General features: G+C 34.5%; 1 protein-coding gene across 2 annotated transcripts in view; it reads left to right on the top strand.

The window, feature by feature from the left end:
• The window catches only part of Cwc27 (CWC27 spliceosome associated cyclophilin), a 192,606-nt gene that overhangs the window by 83,348 nt on the left and 89,098 nt on the right, over positions 1–20,160 (top strand). For both annotated transcript variants that reach the window (XM_070031387.1, XM_070031388.1), the window contains exon 11: positions 16,308–16,408. In XM_070031387.1, the coding sequence (XP_069887488.1) occupies positions 16,308–16,408 (101 nt within the window). The remainder of the gene's footprint in view (positions 1–16,307; positions 16,409–20,160) is intronic.

Here is a 20,160-nt window from a genome sequence, read left to right as displayed (position 1 = left end):
AAAATCCATTTGTTATTCTTTCATTTATTATTATATTAGCTTTGTATAGTTACTGTTATATGACTTACTAAGTATGTGTCTTTTTGAACAAGTAGTGTTATGGTGCAAATTCTATATACTTTAATACCCCAGAGTATAGCATTACTGACAAAACTGATGGTAACAAGTTGAAAACTCAAGCAATGTCAAATTTTAGACTACTCTCCTCCCCCAAAAAGTATTACTTCCCCCGAAACCACATCTTAGAAAAGTCATTCTAAAAATTGCCTTTACAAAATGCAATAATGACGCATGTTAAGCTCGTAGAGGGGCTCCTGTGTTCCTTTGGCTCCTGGGCAATGTCAGAGCTTGTTTATTAGTGACATTACCTGAGAAGAAAAACTTTCCTTTTCCACTGTTTCCCAGTTGTCTAAATTTTTAGTGTGTCCATCTATAAATATTGTAGTTTGACCAAATGTAATTACCTTTGTGAGCCTCTTGTATAGATTTGTTTTCAAAGCTAAGAAAATATTAATAAAATTGCTTATATATGCACTATTTCTCTGAACCATTTGTTCTCAAAGTATGATCAACAGACCAGTAGCATCAGCTTCACAAGGCATTTGTTCTAAGTGGAAATCTCTGGCCAAACCCTAGATCTACAGAATTAGAAACTCAGGAGTCAGCAATCTGTGTTTTAACAAGCCTTCAGGTGGTTCGGTTCTATAGTTTGCTAAGGTTTTAGAAATGCTGTTCAAACTATATTTCATTGAAAATGTTTTCTCTCTATCCCTACTATTTCTAAAGAGATTTTTATTTTTATTTGTCCACTGCAACTTTTGTTTCAGTATATACAATGCAGATCATAGGAAACGCAACATTTTTTTTCTCCTGAGCTTATTTTTTGTAGTTCTGATTATCTTACAGAAGAGCTGATTTGTTGCTTCATTAACCTTAATGTTTCTCCCCGTATTGTCTTAGAGTATACCATCCTCTCTCTGATCTACCACCTGTAAAAATAACACTCAGTAGATTCAGAAGATTTATTGAAATACTATGTTTAGATGTACTTAACACAGTACTTGGAAACATTTTGAAATAGAGAAAAAAAGCAGTCATGTGAAACTTTATATTACTTTATTAACTATAATTTTAATGACCTTGCTTTATGAAACAAAATTTTTGTTTACTCACAAATTAAGGTCAAATAGTGGATCTTTCCACTTGTCATATTGGTTCAATGAAGGGTAGTGAGAGTACATGAAAAGCCAAATGTTCACCTAACTCTATAAAATGGTAGTTCTTATTCATGAAGCATGAATCAAGCCTAAATTAAGAACCCGCATAAATATAAATAAAGCATCTTTTCCATTTGGACTGCACTACTTTGGATCTTACACTAGCTAAATTAAAAAGATGTTTTTATTAGGTGCAAGTAGTTTCCAAAGTGCTTTTCCTGGCTCCCATCTTGTCCATATTTTCTTGAAGGGTTGGTCTAGTACAGTTCAAGCAGATTTTTCATGGTGTTTGTCTGCCAGGTGGTAACAAAGTCTCGGAAACCCCCTAGGATGAAGTCAACATAGGCTTGTGGAAAAGAAAACCTGGTGCTTTCTGCAACAGTAGCCTGGTTGTAAGTCAGATCTTGCCTTCAGTCACTGGTGCCTGAAAGGATGCAGCTTATTTTCAATCAAGTGCCAGGCAGGGTTTCAGTCAGAGAATCCACAGATTCATTTAGAGCAGAATTTTAAAGTGTCAGTGTAGGTGAGGGTTTTCATTCAAGTCAGGCAGCAGCCCCTGCTAGGTCTTAGTGCCTACAGTGTCTATGAAGCTGTAATGTGCTGTGTCATAAGCGTTTTTCTCTTTTCTCTGACTTTGGAACTGTTGTTTACTGTTTGAACAATTACAGAAACTTCATTCTTCTTGCCTCATTATGCTGTGTCCTCCATGGTGCTAAGAATAGGAAACAAGCAAAAAGTTAACAAAAAAAAGGGGGGGGGTGAAAGTTTATCTTAATTCTCCCAAAACACCTCTAGTGACATAGTGGTTTTTGGCAAAAGCTAACTTGTTCTCAGAACAAGTTATCAGTATATTTGATTGAGAGAGAAGAGCAAATTTTGTTCCCGTTTTAAAGCAATTTGGGCTTTCAGTCAAGTCAGATCTTCCAGCCATTTGATCTACCTTTATGGATGTATAATGCAGTTGTGCTGGAAATTATTTGTTTTATGTTTAAAGTTTTATCTCTATTGTCATTGTCATAATAGACTTACTACTTACCACATTAGATACACCCTGTGATAAAATGCACTCATTCATCCCACAGATTATGCCATACTCTGTTCTTGATTTTTTGACAGAATATACTGTACTCTCTTCTTAACTTTATGTACTCCTAAATATCTGAGATTATGCAGTGAGAGTATTATAGATAACACAGCTTTAACTAGATCTTAAATAAAAGATTGTTCATTAAGTATCCTGAAAATAGAATATTTTATATGATTAAAGTTATTTTTAATTATTATGTTTGTTTTAATTTTAAAGAAGGACTAATGAATTCAAATGTTTACCAATACCCAAAGGAACTTCTTTTTCTAATGTATATGATATATAATATATAAATATTAACATGTAATATATAATGTTAATATATAATATTATAGTTTATATAATATATATTTGAAAAAATACATTATATATGTCAGGAATTCATGAATCAATGATGGAGTCACAAAAGAATTGTGGAGAAAGTAGCATGAACACTGAGGTCTGAACAATTATTAGGGAGGGAATGTGGGAAGGAGAAGTGTCTTAGATTAAATGTGGGATGCATGCAAGGGTTGAGGCAAGAGCTAGAGATAGAAACAAAGTGGAGCTGAGACCATGAAGAACCTAGCAGGGTTCATGAGTTTGGACTTGGAGAATTAAAGGGTGCAATACCAAGAATATTAGGCCAGAATTAAGCTTTAAAAAATAAAACACACCCTGGCTCTAGTTTGGGAGAGGAACTCGAATGAGGCAAACGCAGTCTACTAACCATGTGTGGTGAACTTTAACATACCTGATTCTGAGAGAGAAGAGCAGTTAGATAAGACAAGAAGGAAAGGCTGTTTTCAGAGTAAGGTAAGTAAAAATCACATTTATGTAATGGCTCTGTCTAAAAAAAGCAAATGAAGTACTTTCTGGAGCAATTAGGGAACTACAAGCTACCAAGTAAGGAATATCTGAAGCTAGAAAAAACAGCCAGCCAAGTAAGAGTCATCAACATCATCAGCATGTAGTTATTATGGACTCCATTTAGGTATACTTGATTACAGATCCAAAGCAGGATGGCTCACTTTTAACCTTGTTGAGTGCCATCAGAATATCATACCTTTTCACCTCTTTTTAAATGGTCAAGAATTAAAAATAAAGGAATTTTAATTGATGGAGGATCTTTTGCATCTGAAATGCATTGGATGAAAAAGACAGGGACAACTTAAAGTGTGGGAAGTCTTAGTGATTTAAGAGGATTGCTTAAATACAACTCTGTGAAACACTGAATACAACTTGTGATCTTCTAGAAGCCATTTTGATCCATACTGATCTAAGTATAGGTTATCAACTAGAAAAAAAACTTGCATTTCATCTTTTTTCCTTATTTAAGTCATATCATGTATATTATATTTAAATACATTTGCCATGTTTTCATTCTTTTACATAATGAGAAAAATGCATTTTGATGTCAGTAAAAAATGTTTAGCAAGGACTGTGAGAAATGGAAAATCTTAAATTATGTAAATTTGTAATGATAGCTATTTTCAAGGGAGTGTGGCCTTCACAAAAATAACCTTATCTTTTTCAGTATGCAACCTTTTGTCGAATTCATCTATCCTAGTGATTTCTGTTGTAGGTGTTGCATTTGAGATGTCTTTCTTTTCACAAAAATCCTACTCTTTACAACACATCTTCACCTTTTCCTCTGAAATTTTCCAGGATTAGTACTCTGATAATATTTTCCCTTAATGTATGCCTTTGTTTATTAGCTTATTAATTTTTTTCCAAATGCTGTTAGTTCTTAGTAAAAAGTTTGCCTGGTCATTATTTTTAAAATTTTTTTATAAAATTTTATAAAAAAAAGAATTATGGGATATTTTAAGAAAATACTCTTATTTAACATACAATAATACTAAATGGAAATAAGACTAAAGACATTTCCAAGTTTCCTACAAGTATTTCCTAAAAGTAGTTCTTTTTTTAAGAAGTGATAAAGCATATTTGATTTTTATTTTTTCAGAAGATAGTAGTTATAAAGGCTTCAAATTGAGCCAGGCCAAGTTCTGAGTATGATAGCTTTAATTTATCTACTTCATTAAAAAAAAAAAAAAAACAACTATTTTGTAGCTGCACTCTCTTATTTTCCCCTTTGATGACCAATGAAGCTTCCCAGGCCTTGTCTGAAAAGCTGAGTTGATGTATGGGTGGGAACAGTTAGACCTTCATGACGTATTTGATTGCTTTATTATTAACTTCTTTTTTACATACATGGGACAACATGGGTGGATGAATGGGAGGTTGGCCTAAGGTTTCATGAGGAGGAAGGACCCAGCCTCTGGGGGGCAGAGTCCCCCCTCCACTGTGTCAAAAGTCCCCCATATTGGAATAAGGACAAAGATTACACCCTAAATTTTGTCTCTTCCATACCGCATCTGACTTTAGGATCTAGAAAGATTGTTTCTTGTCAAGTCATGCCTTTCCTTCTAGAATTGTAAGTGTTTGTAATTCTGGGGCTCACCTGTGTACCTTATGAAGGGAGCATCATTCTGGGGAACCCAGCACCCCGAGGCGCTCCTCACTGCCCCGCCCAGCTGAACAGCCTGCCAATGAATTTGGGGCCCGAGGGAAGTCCTCTGGGATCTGTACCTGCTGATGCTGCTGGAAAATACAATATGAATGTCTTCTCCCTCCCCCCAAAAATATGAGGGTAAGATAGTAGTTATACTTGTTTGTGGTACTGGGGTTTTGAACTTAGAACCTTTTTTCTTATGCCACTTAATCTATGTCTCCAGCCCCTTAATTGAGTTTTAAAATAAAATTTTCCATTTTGATGGGCCAAGGAAGGTGGAGATTGTGAGAACTGTGGTTCAACACCAGCCTGGGGAAAAATTGATCAAAAATCCATTTCAACACATAAAGCTGGTGTAATGGCTTGTACCTATCATCCCAGCTCCACTAGGGGCCAAGTAGAAAGACAGGGATCTGGGGCCATTAACTACAGTTACTGTGAACAGAATTATAAACTGTATTATAGAAATCAGTATGGCATGGAATAAAGCCCTGAAGACATTTAAATTCTTAATCCATTACTTGGAAATTATTGTGAAGAAGTTAATTGCTGCAGTGTTGACTTAACTGCAAACCTTCTTTATTTTTCATTCTTATACTGCTGATATTCCAAATTTCTTCCTTTCTGGACCCATCTATATATCCCATGGTTAAAACAGTTTCTAATTCTCTTTTTCGTGCTTGTAGTACCAATAGCACGTTATGTTTACTATTAAATTTTATTAACATTTCAAGTGTTCTTAGGATTCTTTTAAAATATGTTCTGTTTCTCAGTTTTCATATCCATGAATTTGTTAAGAATGATTTCATTCTTTCATCAACTTAAGAAACATTTATGAACAACTGTAAGTCATGAGTAAAAATGTCAGAATATGATGAAGAATCTAGTCTACAATATCTTATTACAAATGTATTGAAAACTTAGCTTTGCCCTCTTTTATAGTATACACTTGAAATAATCATTTTATTATTAAACATCCAGCCACTATTTGTTCTTGGTTTAATAGATATAATGACATACAATTTATGTCACCTGAAAGTCCATTACAGCTTTATTTCTACACTAGATCGGTCTACTTTCTATGCAAATAAGTATGAACTTTTTGAGTAATGCATTTTAATTACTTTTTACTAGTTGTTTAGGGACCACTTTGTCTTTGTTATTTTTCATTTTAACTATATATGTCTATATGTTTATTTTCTTTATCCTGATTAATATTTATTGAACTTCCTGAATCTAAGGACTAGTTAGATTCATCAATTCTGCAATATTTTCAGATATTATTGTTTCAGCTACACCTCAATCTCTGTTTTGTCCTGCAATTCCACTTATATCTGTAATATACTGTCTTACCTTTTGTCTGCCATGTCTTTAACCTCTTATACTTAGCTTATTTTCCTGTTTTGTTTTACATCCTATTTCCTGTTTTACATCCTGTATTGTGTGTTTTCAAATGTATCTCCTAGTTCACCCATTCTGTCTTTAGCTACACTTTTTCCATTATTTCATGCTTTTTTGTTTGATTGCCTTTGTGGTATTTTTTCAGGTAGGACCTTGCATTTTTGTATAGGAATAGCCTCAGATTGTGTATCTGGGATTATAGACACATATTACCTTGCCTGGTTTATTTATTTAGATGAGCCCTCACTAACTTTTGCCCAAACTGGCTTTGAACTGTGATCCTCTCAGTCTGACTCCCAACAAGGTAAAATTACAGGCATTAGCTACTGTGCCAGTTCAGCTACTTAACTTTTCATTGAATTTAACTTTATTCATTTCTTTAGTTAACATTGTAGATCACATCTAATGCTCTGTTCTCATTCTCTTCATATAATGCACATTTTATTTTTATAGTACCTGAAGTTTTGAGTATCAGGTTATTTGCTGCTCTCTGATTCTCATTTACAAGGCCTTGTTCTCTTTGATATTATGAAATCTTTGTATTGGCACCTAATTTTCTTTTTAAAACTCATTTTTTTCAGAGTTCTGTGAAATATAAATTGAGGATGCTTTCCTTCAGAGAAGATTTTTTCCTTTGGTTCTAACAGATGCTTCAGCATATTACAGATCATTGGGGATTTTAATTAGAAATATTCTTCAGATATCCTGGGAATGATAATTAGCTTGAAATCCTGCTTACCTGCATAGACCTGAGCAGACTAACTTCTTGGTGGTCTTCCTGTGTTTGTTATTAGGCATGTTTATTCCCATACTTTTAGTGAAGGAAGGATTCTAATTTTATGTAGAAACCCTAGATCCATCCCCATAATTGTTTAAAATCCACATTCTTAATTTTCTGACACTAGCAATTCAGTGTTCCAATAATAATTTCAATGCTTCTTGCTCTGGTTTTAAGCCCTCTTCTCATTTTTCAAACTCTGGATAATTCTTTGGTTTCTAGGCTATGTGTTTTTTAACTATACTGAGTTTAGTACTTCTAGGTATTTGATCATAAGAGAGTTTTCAGCATCTGTTGTTATTAGAGTTCTTGATTATAGCCATTCTAACTGTGGTGAGGTAGTATCTCACTGTTGTTTTGATTTGCATTTCTTTTATGGCTAGGGAGGTTGAGCATTTCTTCATGTGTCTATTGGCCATCCTTCTTTCCTCTTCAGAGAAGCTTGTCTTTAAGTCTATAGCCCACTTATTTATTGGGCAGTTGTTTCTTTGAGGATTTGTTGTTGGGGGATTTATTTTTGAGTTCCATGTATATTTTAGATATGAGACTCTTGTCCATTGTATGGCTAGTGAAAATCTTCTCCCAATCCGTGGGCTTTCTATTGATCTTGCTAATAACAACAGATGCTGGAGGGGATGTGGACAGAAGGGAACTCTACTACATTGTTGGTGGGAGTGTAAACATGTTTAACCACTTTGGAAAGTAGTATGGAGGTTCCTCAAAAGACTCCATATAGAACTCCCCTATGACCCAGCAATCCCACTTTTGGGCATTTACCCAAATAATCACAAACAAGACCACACTAAAGCTACCAGCACGACTATGTTTATTGCAGCATTATTTAACATAGCTAAGATATGGAACCAACCCAGATGCCCCTCAGTAGATGAATGGATCAAGAAAATGTGGTATATATACATAATGGAATTCTATGCCTCCATCAGAAAGAATGACATTGCCCATTTGTTAGGAAATGGAAAGACTTAGGAAAAAATGATATTAAGTGAAGTAAGCCATAAGTGAAGTAAACTATATGGTATATGTCTGAGACAAGCAGAAAAGGTCAGATAAGTTGATGTTTGGTGAAATGAACTCCAAGATAAGTATTCAAATGTTTTTTCTTTATTGCGATTGTTTCTATCATATTTATAAGATTATTTCTTTGTTGCTTTGTATGTTCTCCTCCATGGTATAACCCCTGCTTTCACTGTATTTGATATTGATATAATACTTTTCAGTTTATCTAGTATATTGTCTACTAGTGTATTACTAGAATTGGAAATCTCATTTGTTTTTCATATTGAATTAATATCATTTCTAAAGTTGGACTGTAGAATAGTCATATGACTAAAGACTGAATTTTTTTTGGGGGGGGGGGAGGGTCCGGTCGTGGGGCCTGAACTCTGGGCCTGGGCGCTGTCCCTCAGCTCTTCAGCTCAAGGCAAGAGCTCTACCACTTGAGCCACAGTGCCACTTCCGGCTTTTTTCTATTTGTTTATGTGGTGCTGAGGAATCGAACCCAGGGCCTCAGGCATGCAAGGCAAGCGCTCTACCACTGAATTTCTGCCAAAACAAATTTACTTCTGTTAAATATTGCCTAAGCTAAGGTCTTATAAAATAACATCTTTGATTCTTTTACTTATTAGAATAGCAAAAATTGCCTATTGTTTTATGTATCGTTATTTTCTGATTTTGTTTTTATGTTTGTGCTTAGTTTGTTTCAAAAAAAATCTTAAGAGTTTAGAGATTGATGACATCCTATATCAGTTCTTTCATCTTCCTACTTAAAACTACATGTGAGCTATAACATAAAAGGAGCAAGATTATCAGTATAAAGGCTATGCATATGTATATAGATTCCTTTTTGTCTCCTTCAAAATTGCAAAATGCTTAAGGGTAGGAGTTAGTTTATTTCTAATTATTATGTCGATTATAAAGGCTATGTAGATAATGTCAGATTAAATTTATCATCTGAAAGAGGCCTTTCAAGATCACTTAAGACTGAATCAATGTAAGCTGTCTGTTAGCCTTCCTCATAAGATTTTTAAGTACATATACACTTCTTTGAAAGATTGTTTTATTCTTACCCTTTAAAACTAGATTATAATAAAATAATAAGCAATTCTATTCTCAGTGTTTAGTAATCATAACTGAAATATGAGTATTTTGTTATTTTCAATTTTAATGCTTAGTTCCCCATTTCATAGCAAATGGTTTTTAATCTAAGTCTTGTATTGAACACAAAACCATATCAGTACATGTTTGAAATATACACATCCAGAGAGTGGAAAAATGGAAAGAGTTGCCTTGTTAATCTTTTTATTTAATCTAAGAATTTTTAATCTGAAATTGATTCTTATAGTCTATACATATGAAGAATAGCAGTAATGTTGGTAATAGATTTGAGAATAATAATTATTATTAATAGGAACACATTTCTGTTGAATACATATTCTAAGCCAAGCATTGTATTACTTAAATGAATTCATATGGAATTACCTTTCTTATTTTTTTTAACTTTTTATTGTCAAGGTGATGTACAGAGGGGTTACAGTTACATAAGTAAGGTAATAAGTACATTTGTCAAATTTGTTACCCCTTCCCTTTTCTCCCACTTTCCTTCCCCCCTACCTACTTCCCTCCCCCTGGATTGCACAGATCATGTCCAACATACTGTCTTGTGAATATTGTTGTTTTATTGGTTCCTTCCTTGTCCTTTGTCTTACCATTCTATTGTTCCCCTTTCCTTCCCTAATTCAGATAAATGTATATACAATACCAGGGTACCAAAATCAAATACAGTGACAGCAAGGGATTTACCATAATGGGAAGAACATACAAAAGAAACAAGCACATAGTACATTATAAACAACAACAGCAAAGAAAAATCTCTTGAGAAGAATAGCTCAATAGCTACATACATATGATCATATAAGATGATCCTAAGCAAAAATCAACTCCAAGACATGGAATTACTTTACAAAAACCTGTCATTCTGGTTTTGAGATAAAGAAAAGGTTTAGATTGCTTGTTTTTGTTGGCCAATGCCATCATAACAGGTACAGTTAATCTGTTAATAATAATAACAAAGTTTTAAACACACATTGGGATTTCCTTTTAGTTTTGTTAAATATTTTCTATATATTTTTGTGTGTGTGAATTCAGACATAGTGTATGGATACCTTCTGAGAAATGATAAATCTACATCTTGCTCCAGTCTTAATACTTACGATCTACAGTCTTAATACTTCGGGTGAATTTTTATTGTAGTGATTTTAGGAGTTCATCAACCAGCTTGTTTCATTATGAAAAGATTTGAAAGCCTAGTGGTAAAATCCATGAAATGACTAAAAATCATGAAAGATATAATGTTTAGTTTTCAATCATTTCCATATGTTTTTCTTATCAGATTTTTGGCAACATTAGGCTTAAAGTGTGAGAGCAACATCTATGACAAGAAATAATGACTTCAGTAAACCTATGTTTAACCATTAGCTTGCTAACAAAAGTCTTTTAGCAAATTTATTTACCATCTTATAAGAAACTCACTGTATATTTCATTTCACTTTTGTTGATTAATGTTTTCTTCAAAGGCATGTCAAAAAATCAGGTTGAGATAATCTTTACCAGTTTTTTTTAAGGTAAATGTTACAGATGGTCATGCTTGAGTTCACTTCCCATATGTTAAGGGGAATGTGTACTGAAGCTCAAAGTTTGTCAAGGTAATTATGACTGCTATGTTTTGAGTTAAATTAAAAGTAAACATAGAAGATGTGTCAGAGAGGAAGTTGACAAAAAGGGATTTTGAAGCTAGCTCATGAGAGGATCTTAAATATTTGAAATAATTTGGTAGGATTTAAGGAACTGTGAAAGGACAGGGCAGTAGTGCTGACACTAACCATAGAAAGGTTGAGAATACTGAGTGGAAAAGAAAGAAAGGGAGTGATATCAGAAGGTAGACCTGATCACCAGCACACTGGTGGCTTTATCAAAAATAAGCAAGATAGGAAAAGGTACTCTGTTTTGAGATCAATCCAAGTTCAAAAATGGTAAATTTGGTGCTTTTATGTATTCAGTTGATACTTAGGAAAGTGAATTTAAGCTTGAGAGTGGAAGGGTATTTTGTATATTGGTTGCATTAAGGTAAAATGGAATTGAAATTCTCAGTGTAGTTGAAATTTCTAAGAAGGAATGAGAAAAGAGCTTTGAGACTGCACTCTTGAGCAGGTAGAAATATAAAGCCAGGGTAAATAGGAAAAGGATGTCAAAGTGGTGGGAGGAGATGAGTTTGAGAGGCAGAGAAAGGTAAAGGGATCAGTAGAGTTAGAGTTTTCTGAGGGGCCAAGATGAAAAGATATGGGAATTTGTGATGATAAATTATAGGTCACAAGTTACTTCTAAGAGAGTAACTTAAGGAATACAGGTATTACTTGTAACTTAATGAAATGGATAAATAGTGAGTAAAATGAACACAATAAGAACAGTTGGGGAATTGCTTGCTTGAAAGTTGGAAACCTAAGATTATGAAAAACTTAAAGGAAAATATTCTGACCACTCACATATACCCCAGATGCTCTTCACAGCTTCAGGGAATGTGCCCTTTGTATTATTTTATGTTACAGACAAATACCTGTTAACATAACCTTGTGTTTTTCTTCCTTCATTCTAGGTTATATGTACTGACTAGGTCCCTCTTCATACTGTCTCCACATGTCTAATTCCTGTCCCATCTTTCTGGGCCTAGTTCATATATCTCCTTAAAACCATCTCTTCCATAGCCTCAGTAATCTTATACTAAAACTAAAAATACTTCAGTCATTTCTTTGTCATGGAGGTTATTACTTTTTATCATGTGCTGCTTTTATTACTAATGTACATGGAATTGAAGCTTTACAGAAAGTTTGTTCAGGTGTCTTTGTATTATTCTGGAATAAGTACAGACTTAGAATTTAAGAGGTCTCATTTTTAGTTTCGAGTTCCTTTACATTTGACTATATGACTTAGGCAAAGTTTTTATTTCATCTCCCTAAATTTCAGCTTTCTTATCAGTAAAATGCCTGTGTCAGAAATGAGAAGTATGCCAGTAGTTTTTGTTGGTAATCCTAGCTACTCAGAAGGCTGAGATCTAGAAGATTGTGATTCGACACCAGCCCAAGTTGTAAAGTTTACTCAACTCATCTCCATCATAACCAGCAAAACATAGGACTAGAGCTTTGGTTCAAGTGGTAGTGTTACCCTAGCAAGCTATGAGGCCGACATTTCAAACTCTAGTACTGCATTGATGATGATGATGGTGATGATAATGATGATGATGATGATGATGACGACGATGATGATGATGATGATGATGATGATGATGTGGGAAAGATACATGATTTACAGAATCTAGCAAAGATGGATTTTCTTCACTTCTTACTCATCTTGATTTCTTTGCCTATAGCTCAGTACCATACAACTTTTAGAAATTATCGAATTAACAATTTCTTTGCTATTACTGTAATCATAAAGGATACCTTAATTTCTAGGCTGTTATTAGTTCATTAGGATTACTGTTGTTTTATTGCTATTGTTTATAAAAGGAATTCTTTCTTCCATTAATATCTTCCACAGAAGATATTATTTAGTATATTTATTTAGTATATTTATATATATGCAGAATTATTTGATGACTAATGGTGCTATGAACAAACCATAATAAAATTTAAATATATTCAAATTAGAAATATACCTTAGAAAAAACAGTTACAGAAAAAATTATTATGCCTTAGTAGCCTCAGTTGTAAAGATATTTATTTTTTAAAAAACATTATCATCCAAACAGAAACTAAGCTTTGGAGGGGCCAAAAAGATGCTCCCTAGACAAACAAAAGCCCAAGGTTTGGCAGTACATGGTGGCATGTACTCTTAATTTTCCTTCTTATCCTAACAGATTGAAATGTGTTTTAGTGCCAATGGACAGAATTATATTCCAGAAAAATGTAAGATTTGAAATCCTAAAATTAGTCTATGATGTCAAGATTAATTTTTTGAAAAGTTATACTTTCCACAAGTACTAACAAATGGTGATGATGAATAGTCTGAAAGATTGTGACAACATTGTAAATCTTCAGTCACTTGAAAAAATCAGTATATTAAAGTAGTTTTTAATGATCAGTATAGACCCTTTTCTGTCTCACTTTGTCTTTTTTGAATTTCTATTCATCATTGTTCACTTTGTATGATACTTCAATGGCATATCTAAATCTTTGACTGTTTAAGGATAGGTTCTTAGAAGCAAGCATGTGTTCATTTTCTCTTTAAAATTATAAAGTCTCTATGCAAAGTAGAAGTAAGATTCATGTACAATAAATAATATAATCAATAGCTATTCCTCCATGACAAACAGTAATAAATTTTAAGCATAGACCTGTAAATAGTTGCTACTTTTATTGAATATGTATTATGTATGTTCAATAATATACATACCTTATCCATATTATATAATGAGAAAATACTGAGTTTTAGGTAACTAATGTTACTCAGCTTGTAAGTGGTAGAGATGACTTTTAAAATTAGTCCTTTCTGAATCCAAGTTAATTGTTTAATCACTGTTCTATTGATTCTGCAGTAGTGTTTTATACAGTGTGAACTTTGCTTCATTCTTTGTACACTTCAAATTTGAAGTATATATAAAGCCTAGAAATATATCATTTCCTGTTTAAGACATGCAAACTAATCTCCACCTCAAAGACTTAGCATTCAAAAAATACCATCCTGAATTACTTACCAAATTAAGAAAAATGTGAAAAGTAGTATAATAGAAATGGATGTGGCTCGTAGATAGAGGAAAAATATAGTTGTTATCACCAGTGCGAGGCCTATCCAGTTACATTTTCCTTGAGATAACTAAACTTTAGATTTCTAGAATTGTGTCTATAAACTTTCAAGAAATAAAAAGTACTTGCATCCATTTGAGATGTACATTTCTAGCAACTGAACTTGGTAGTGACCATAAGTAGTAAGAGGAGCTGCAGTATGGTGAAATCTGTTTCTATACTAATTCATTGAAGAGGAAAGGGAGAGTCTAGGAGAAGTTCAGGGCCTGGTCATTCATTGGTAATGGTTTCATGACCAATAGTTTTATTTTAGAAGGAATAAATGTAGGATATATTATTTTAAAATATCTGACCTGTTTTCTTTCTAGACCAGAGTCTTTGAAATGTAAGTAATGCAATGTGCTATACAAGCAAAATGAATACCAGATTTTAAAGATTTGTACAAAAATATAAAAATGTCACATTAATATTTCCTATATTGCTTGGTATAGAATTTTAAGGATAATTTAAAAGTTTGGATGTGTGTGTGTGTGTGTGTGTGTGTGTGTGTGTGTGTTTTACTTTGGAAAGATGTAGCTTCTGGAAAACTTTAAATTACTTGTATGTCTTACCTTAAATTTCTGTTGGTTAGCATGAAGATTTGTAACAGATGGTTACAAATGCAGGCCCCAAATCGAGGCAAAAGATCTAGAGTTGAGAATAACCTATGTATGAGTGTTAGTTTATCTTATGAGATTTTATAAAAATGTCTGAGTACAGTGGATAGAGAAGAAAAATGCTAACAACTTATAAGTAGGAAGTAAAAGTAAACTGGAGGACTGAAAAGTCATGATGCTAAAATGCTAACAAGTCTGATTAGGACAGAATTTCAGGAAGGAAGTAGTTAACATTGTTGAATGATAGAGAGGGCAAAGAAGAGAAGAACTGAGAAAAGACCATTGAATTTGTGTGATATATATCGAAGCAGTTTCGGTAGAGTACAAGAGAGATAGATTGCAAGAGATTATGAAGTAGACTCTACATATAGACTATCCTTTCAGGAACAGAATCCATTTGTGAAGATAATCACTTGATCTGAATAGAATCCAGAGAAACTTAAGCATATTTGTTTGTTCAATGAAAGGAGTAGGAGTAGCCTGACATTGTAAAGAGAGAGAAGTTAATTTCTGTTGTGAAGTTCCAAGCCTGCATGCACACAGAAATCATCAGTAGAACTTGTTACAAAGGCAGATCCATGGCAACATCTCATGGCTCACATTACGTATTCCCAGCAGTTTTGTCTTCTGGAACAGGTCCTAGGGGGAAATGCTTAACCTAGATCTACAATTTCTCCCAGGAGAAGCTATAATGTGTCCATAGGGCAGTTGAGAAAATTAATAGAACTAATGAATCACTGGTAAAAAGACTGATCATGCCATAGTTATCACCTAGAGTGGATACAAAGCCAATGAGAATCACTATGGTGCTGTGATAGACCAGGAACTATGCTTAAGGAGTTGGCTTTGATTGTTAGGAGTATGAGCAACTTGAGCAGGAAGAAAAGGATAAAAAGACTTAAAAGGTAGTGGATTCTTAAAAGGTAGTAGATTTTTAATCTGAAAGGGTAGTTTCAGAATTCAAAGATCTTGAAGGCTGATTTTAAAATACGACTATTTGTATCTGATGTCATGAGGCCTGTCAATTTCTAAATCTAATACAGGTTAGTGAATGGTAGAAAGGCCTGGGATTTAAAATCAAGAAGAATCCCTAAATGTTCACTCAATGTGGAACGATTTAGATTTTAGATTTTACTAATCCTTCGCTTCAATAACTTTGACTCTTATTTCCAGAAGGGGAGGCCTTCCATGAGCCATGCCTAGCTGTGGCTGGCTGTAGAGTTGATGTTTGACATTCAAAGATACAATATGAAGAGCTTTAACTATTCACAGGTGACCCTAAAGGTTTACATTAATCAAACTTCTGTTACTATAATGAAATACCTGAGATGGGCTAATTTTACAAACAAGATATTTATTTAGCTCACGGTTTTGGATACTGGAAGGCCAAATAGCATAGGAGACTCTGACAGGACAATCTGCAACACCTGCTGGGTCACTCCATGACAGATGACCATGAAACAGAGAAGTAGAGATACTTGGATGTACCAAGACCCCTTCCATCCCTATTAGCCTAAGGATCTCCCACTGTGACACCTCTTCACCACTAAATACCATCATCATTGGGGCCAAGTCTCCAATACGTGAACCTTGATCAGTAGTGCTTAAAACATCCTGAATCCAGGAATTCATCATGTCTTTTTATTTTTTCTCCTCCTCCTCCTCTTCCTCCTCCTCCTCTTCCTCCTCCTCCTCCTCTTTCTTCTTCTTTTTCTTTTATAGGTATGTTTCTTTATAACAAATAATTGCATACAGAAATAAAATTACATCATTCACTTTTTTTGTTTAGCAAAACAAGTAAATTATATAATGCTAGTACATTATATGATTAAAAATAACTTTCTTTTTCTTTATAGTGAAGAGCTCAGAAAAGAAGCTAGACAGTTAAAGAGGGAATTGTTAGCAGCAAAACAAAAAAAGCTAGAAGATGCAACAAAAGTGGAGAAAAGAAATGAAGGTAAGGACTTTGCAGTTTCTCTTGATGTTGGTTTTTTTTTTTTTTACCCCCCCTCCAGCTTCCTTCTTTCCTTCTCCATTCCAGCTTCCCACTTCCCTCCTTCTTGAGATTTTTGTTTGCTTTCCCCTACTTGCTTTGAACAGGTAGCCAATAAAATAAATAGAAATTTAGAGCATTTTTCAAAGAAGAAAGTTCGATGGAAAGATGGTTATAATTATGGCTCTTAAGCAGGCAAGCAGGCTTAATGAGCATTAACAGTATTAAAAATAAAACAAAACTTAATGCTACCATAGCACATAACTGGATTGTAAGTGGACAAGAATGAAATGTTCATTTTTTGTATGTGTGTACTCTAAAACATTTCAGAGAAGTATTTGGGACCTATGTTCAAGGTTTATATGAACATTTGTGTGTTGGTTTGGATAGTATTAAATACATAATGTTGGTTTTCACTTGTTTTTACTTTATGTTGACATAGAAGATCTAAATATTGATAAAAATGATCAAAATAATACCTTGCTGTTTATGCTGGTTAATATAGTCTGTGATTCACTATAAATTTTATTAAGCTAGAATAGCTTTAGAAAAGCTATTTTATTTCATGAAAAAAAAAAATTTTTTTTTTTTTTGGTCCAGTCGTGGGGCCTGGACTCTGGGCTTGGGCGCTGTCCCTCAGCTCTTCAGCTCAAGGCTAGCGCTCTACCACTTGAGCCACAGCGCCACTTCTGGCTTTTTTTCTTTTTGCTTATGTGGTGCTGAGGAATCGAACCCAGGGCCTCATGCATGCAAGGCAAGCGCTCTACCACTGAGCCACCTTCCCAGCCCCGAAAAAAAAATCTTTAATTTACTATAGAACTTTTTTTTTTTTACCTGAAAACATATAAAGGTTAATTTCCGAAACTACGGCTTAGAACTCTCAAGTCTGTTTTCTTTTTGAAATAATAAATTGTACTGTAGATTCACTTTTAAACCAAATTAGAAATTTTATTCCATTGCCTGTAAAAGCATGTACTAAATTTGATGTAATAGATTTGCTTTTGCATACTTATATCCACTGTATTCTCATGTTTTTGTGAAGCTTGAAGATTCCTATGGTCTAGAGTTTTGAGAGTCACTGATACTATATTACAAAAAAAAAAAGATGAAACATATCTTGCCATAAAGAATGTGTGTTCTGATGCAGAACAAAACTGCATAATTCAAACAACATATTAGTGTTTTAAGAAACAGAAGTAAGACTACATAACTCTGAACTATATCCTCAATTACTTACATTTCATGAAGTTTTGAAAGCCACTGAAATAAAATATATATTTGAATGAAACTAACTGCTAATACAAAATTAACTCATCTATAATAGCACAAATTATAAACTATATTTAAAAGAAAAGATAAATTTACATATAACTTGAAGGAAGTAAGAGATTTGGCCCAACCGTTAGAGCATAAGCCTTGTACAAAAAAGCTAAGCAATTGAAGCCGGGTGCCAGTGGCTCACACTTGTAATCCTAACTACTCAGGAGGCTGAGATCTGAGGATCATGGTTCAAAGCCAGCCCGGGCAGGAAAGTCTGTGAGACTCTTATCTCCAATAAACCACTAGAAAACCGGAAGTGGCACTGTAGCTCAAGTGGTAGAGTGCTAACCTTGAGCTGAAGAGTGCAGGACAGCGCCCAGGCCCAGAGTTCAAGCCCCATGATGGATGGAAAAAAAAAAAAAGCTAGGCAAGAACACAAGGTTCCGAGTTCAAGCACTATAACCTAGAATAAAAACAAGATGTACCAGCAATATGGAAAGCTTGAAGAACTATTGTTTATTTTGAATTATACATATTTTCCCCCAGGGAATTTTTTCTTATAACTGTATTAGACACCTGAAAGCAATCCATTGAACTAGATCAATCACTTGCTTATAATTTTTATTTGTTTTGAGTAAAGTAATATTCATGAATATCCTTGTACCTTAAGAAATGTACCAGCATTGAGCTGGGAAGGAGGCTCAGTGGCAGAGCGCTTGCCTTGCATGTATGAGGCCCTGGGTTCAATTCCTCAGCACCACATAAGCAGAAAAAAAAAAGCCGGAAGTGGCGCTGTGGCTCAAGTGGTAGAGTGCTAGCCTTGAGCTGAAGAGCTGAGGGACAGCGCCCAGGCCCAGAGTTCAGACTGGACCCGCGCCCTCCCCCCCCCAAAAAAGAACAAATGTACCAGCATAGAGTGCCAGTGGCTCAAGCCTATAATCCTAGCTACTTAAGAGGCTGAGATCTGAGCATCATGGTTTAAAGTCAGCCCAGGCAGAAAAGTTCATGACACGTTTATTTCCAACTAACCACCAAAAAGCCAGAAATGGAGCTTTGGCCCAAATGGTAAAGTGCTAGTTAGCCTTAAGTAAACAGGCTCAGCAACCATGCCCAGGCCTGAAGTTCAATGAAGCCTCAGGACTAGAACACACACAAAAACAAAAGAGAGAGAGAGAGAGAGAGAGAGAGAGAGAGAGAGAGAGAGAGAGAGAGAGAGAGAGAGAGAGAGAGAGAGAGAGAGAGAGAGAGAGAGAGGAAAGAGAGAGAGGAAAGAGAGAGGAAAGAGAGTCAAAGGAAAGGAAAAGAAAAGAAAAAGGGAAAGGTGCCACAGTTAGGTTATGAAGTTAGAAATGCATGGTGCTTGCCTTTGTAATCCATGATCAAATAGGAATGAGATAAATGCAATAAAAAATAATTATAGTAATTCTGCACAGCTGAAAGACTATATGTGTATTTATTTGCCTTTGAGATACTAATTATAATTAAGAAAGATTTGAATCTTAAAAGACTGAATTTTTAACACAAAAGTTAATATTTGAATCTTTAGTCCATGTAGGTGAATGATGATAGTCTCTAAAATCTTTTGAATGTCATGGTTAGAGATTATGAGGAATTATTTTTCTGAATGTTATTTTCCTCAACAAAAATTTCTGGATTTTCCTTAACTCTGAGTGACAATTGAAACTGGCTTCCAAAATAGTGGGGGTAATTTACTTGTTGGCTTTGATTTTGTTTTCTGATTTTAGAATAGCCCATTTTATATTCTTTATTTTGAAAAAATACAAGACTTACCAGAAAGTTGCAAAAATAATCCAGTTCCCATGATTTATGTGTGTGTGAGTGTGTGTGTGTGTGTGTGTGTGTGTGTGTGTGTGTGTGTGTGTGTGTGTGTGTATGTGTGTGTGTTTATGTGTTTATGTGTTTATGCCATTTCTGGTGCTTGAACTAAGGGCCTGGGAACTTCCCTGAGCGTTTGCATTCAGAGCTAGTTCTCTTACCACTTGAGCCAAGGCTCCATTTCTGGTGAGATGTATTTTCTTTTTCTCTTCCTTTCTTCCTTTCTTCCTTTCTTCCTTTCTTTCTTTCTTCCTTTCTTTCTTTCTTTCTTTCTTTCTCTTTCTTTTTTTCTTTCTTTTCTTTCTTTTTCTTTCTTTCTCCTTCCTTCCTTCGTTCCTTCCTTCGTTCGTTCGTTCGTTCCTTCCTTCCTTCCTTCCTTTTTTTTTTTGTCCTGAGACTTGAACTTTGGGCCTGGGTGCTGTCACAGACCTCCTTTTACTCAGGGCTAGAGCTCTACCACTTGAGCCACAGCACCACTTCTGGCTTTTTCTGTAATTAATTGGGAATAAGAGTCTCATGGACTTTCCTGCCTGAGCTGTTTTTGAATCACGGTCCTCAGGTCTGAGCCTCCCATGTATTTTCAATATTAAGATCTTTCATAGTCAAGAGCCATGCATGTC

The sequence above is a fragment of the Dipodomys merriami genome, unplaced genomic scaffold (genome assembly GCF_024711535.1).
Source record: "Dipodomys merriami isolate MVZ:Mamm:240054 unplaced genomic scaffold, mDipMer1.0.p SCAF_20, whole genome shotgun sequence".
NCBI lineage: Eukaryota > Metazoa > Chordata > Mammalia > Rodentia > Heteromyidae > Dipodomys > Dipodomys merriami.
This window is presented reverse-complemented; position numbering and strand designations above follow the sequence as displayed.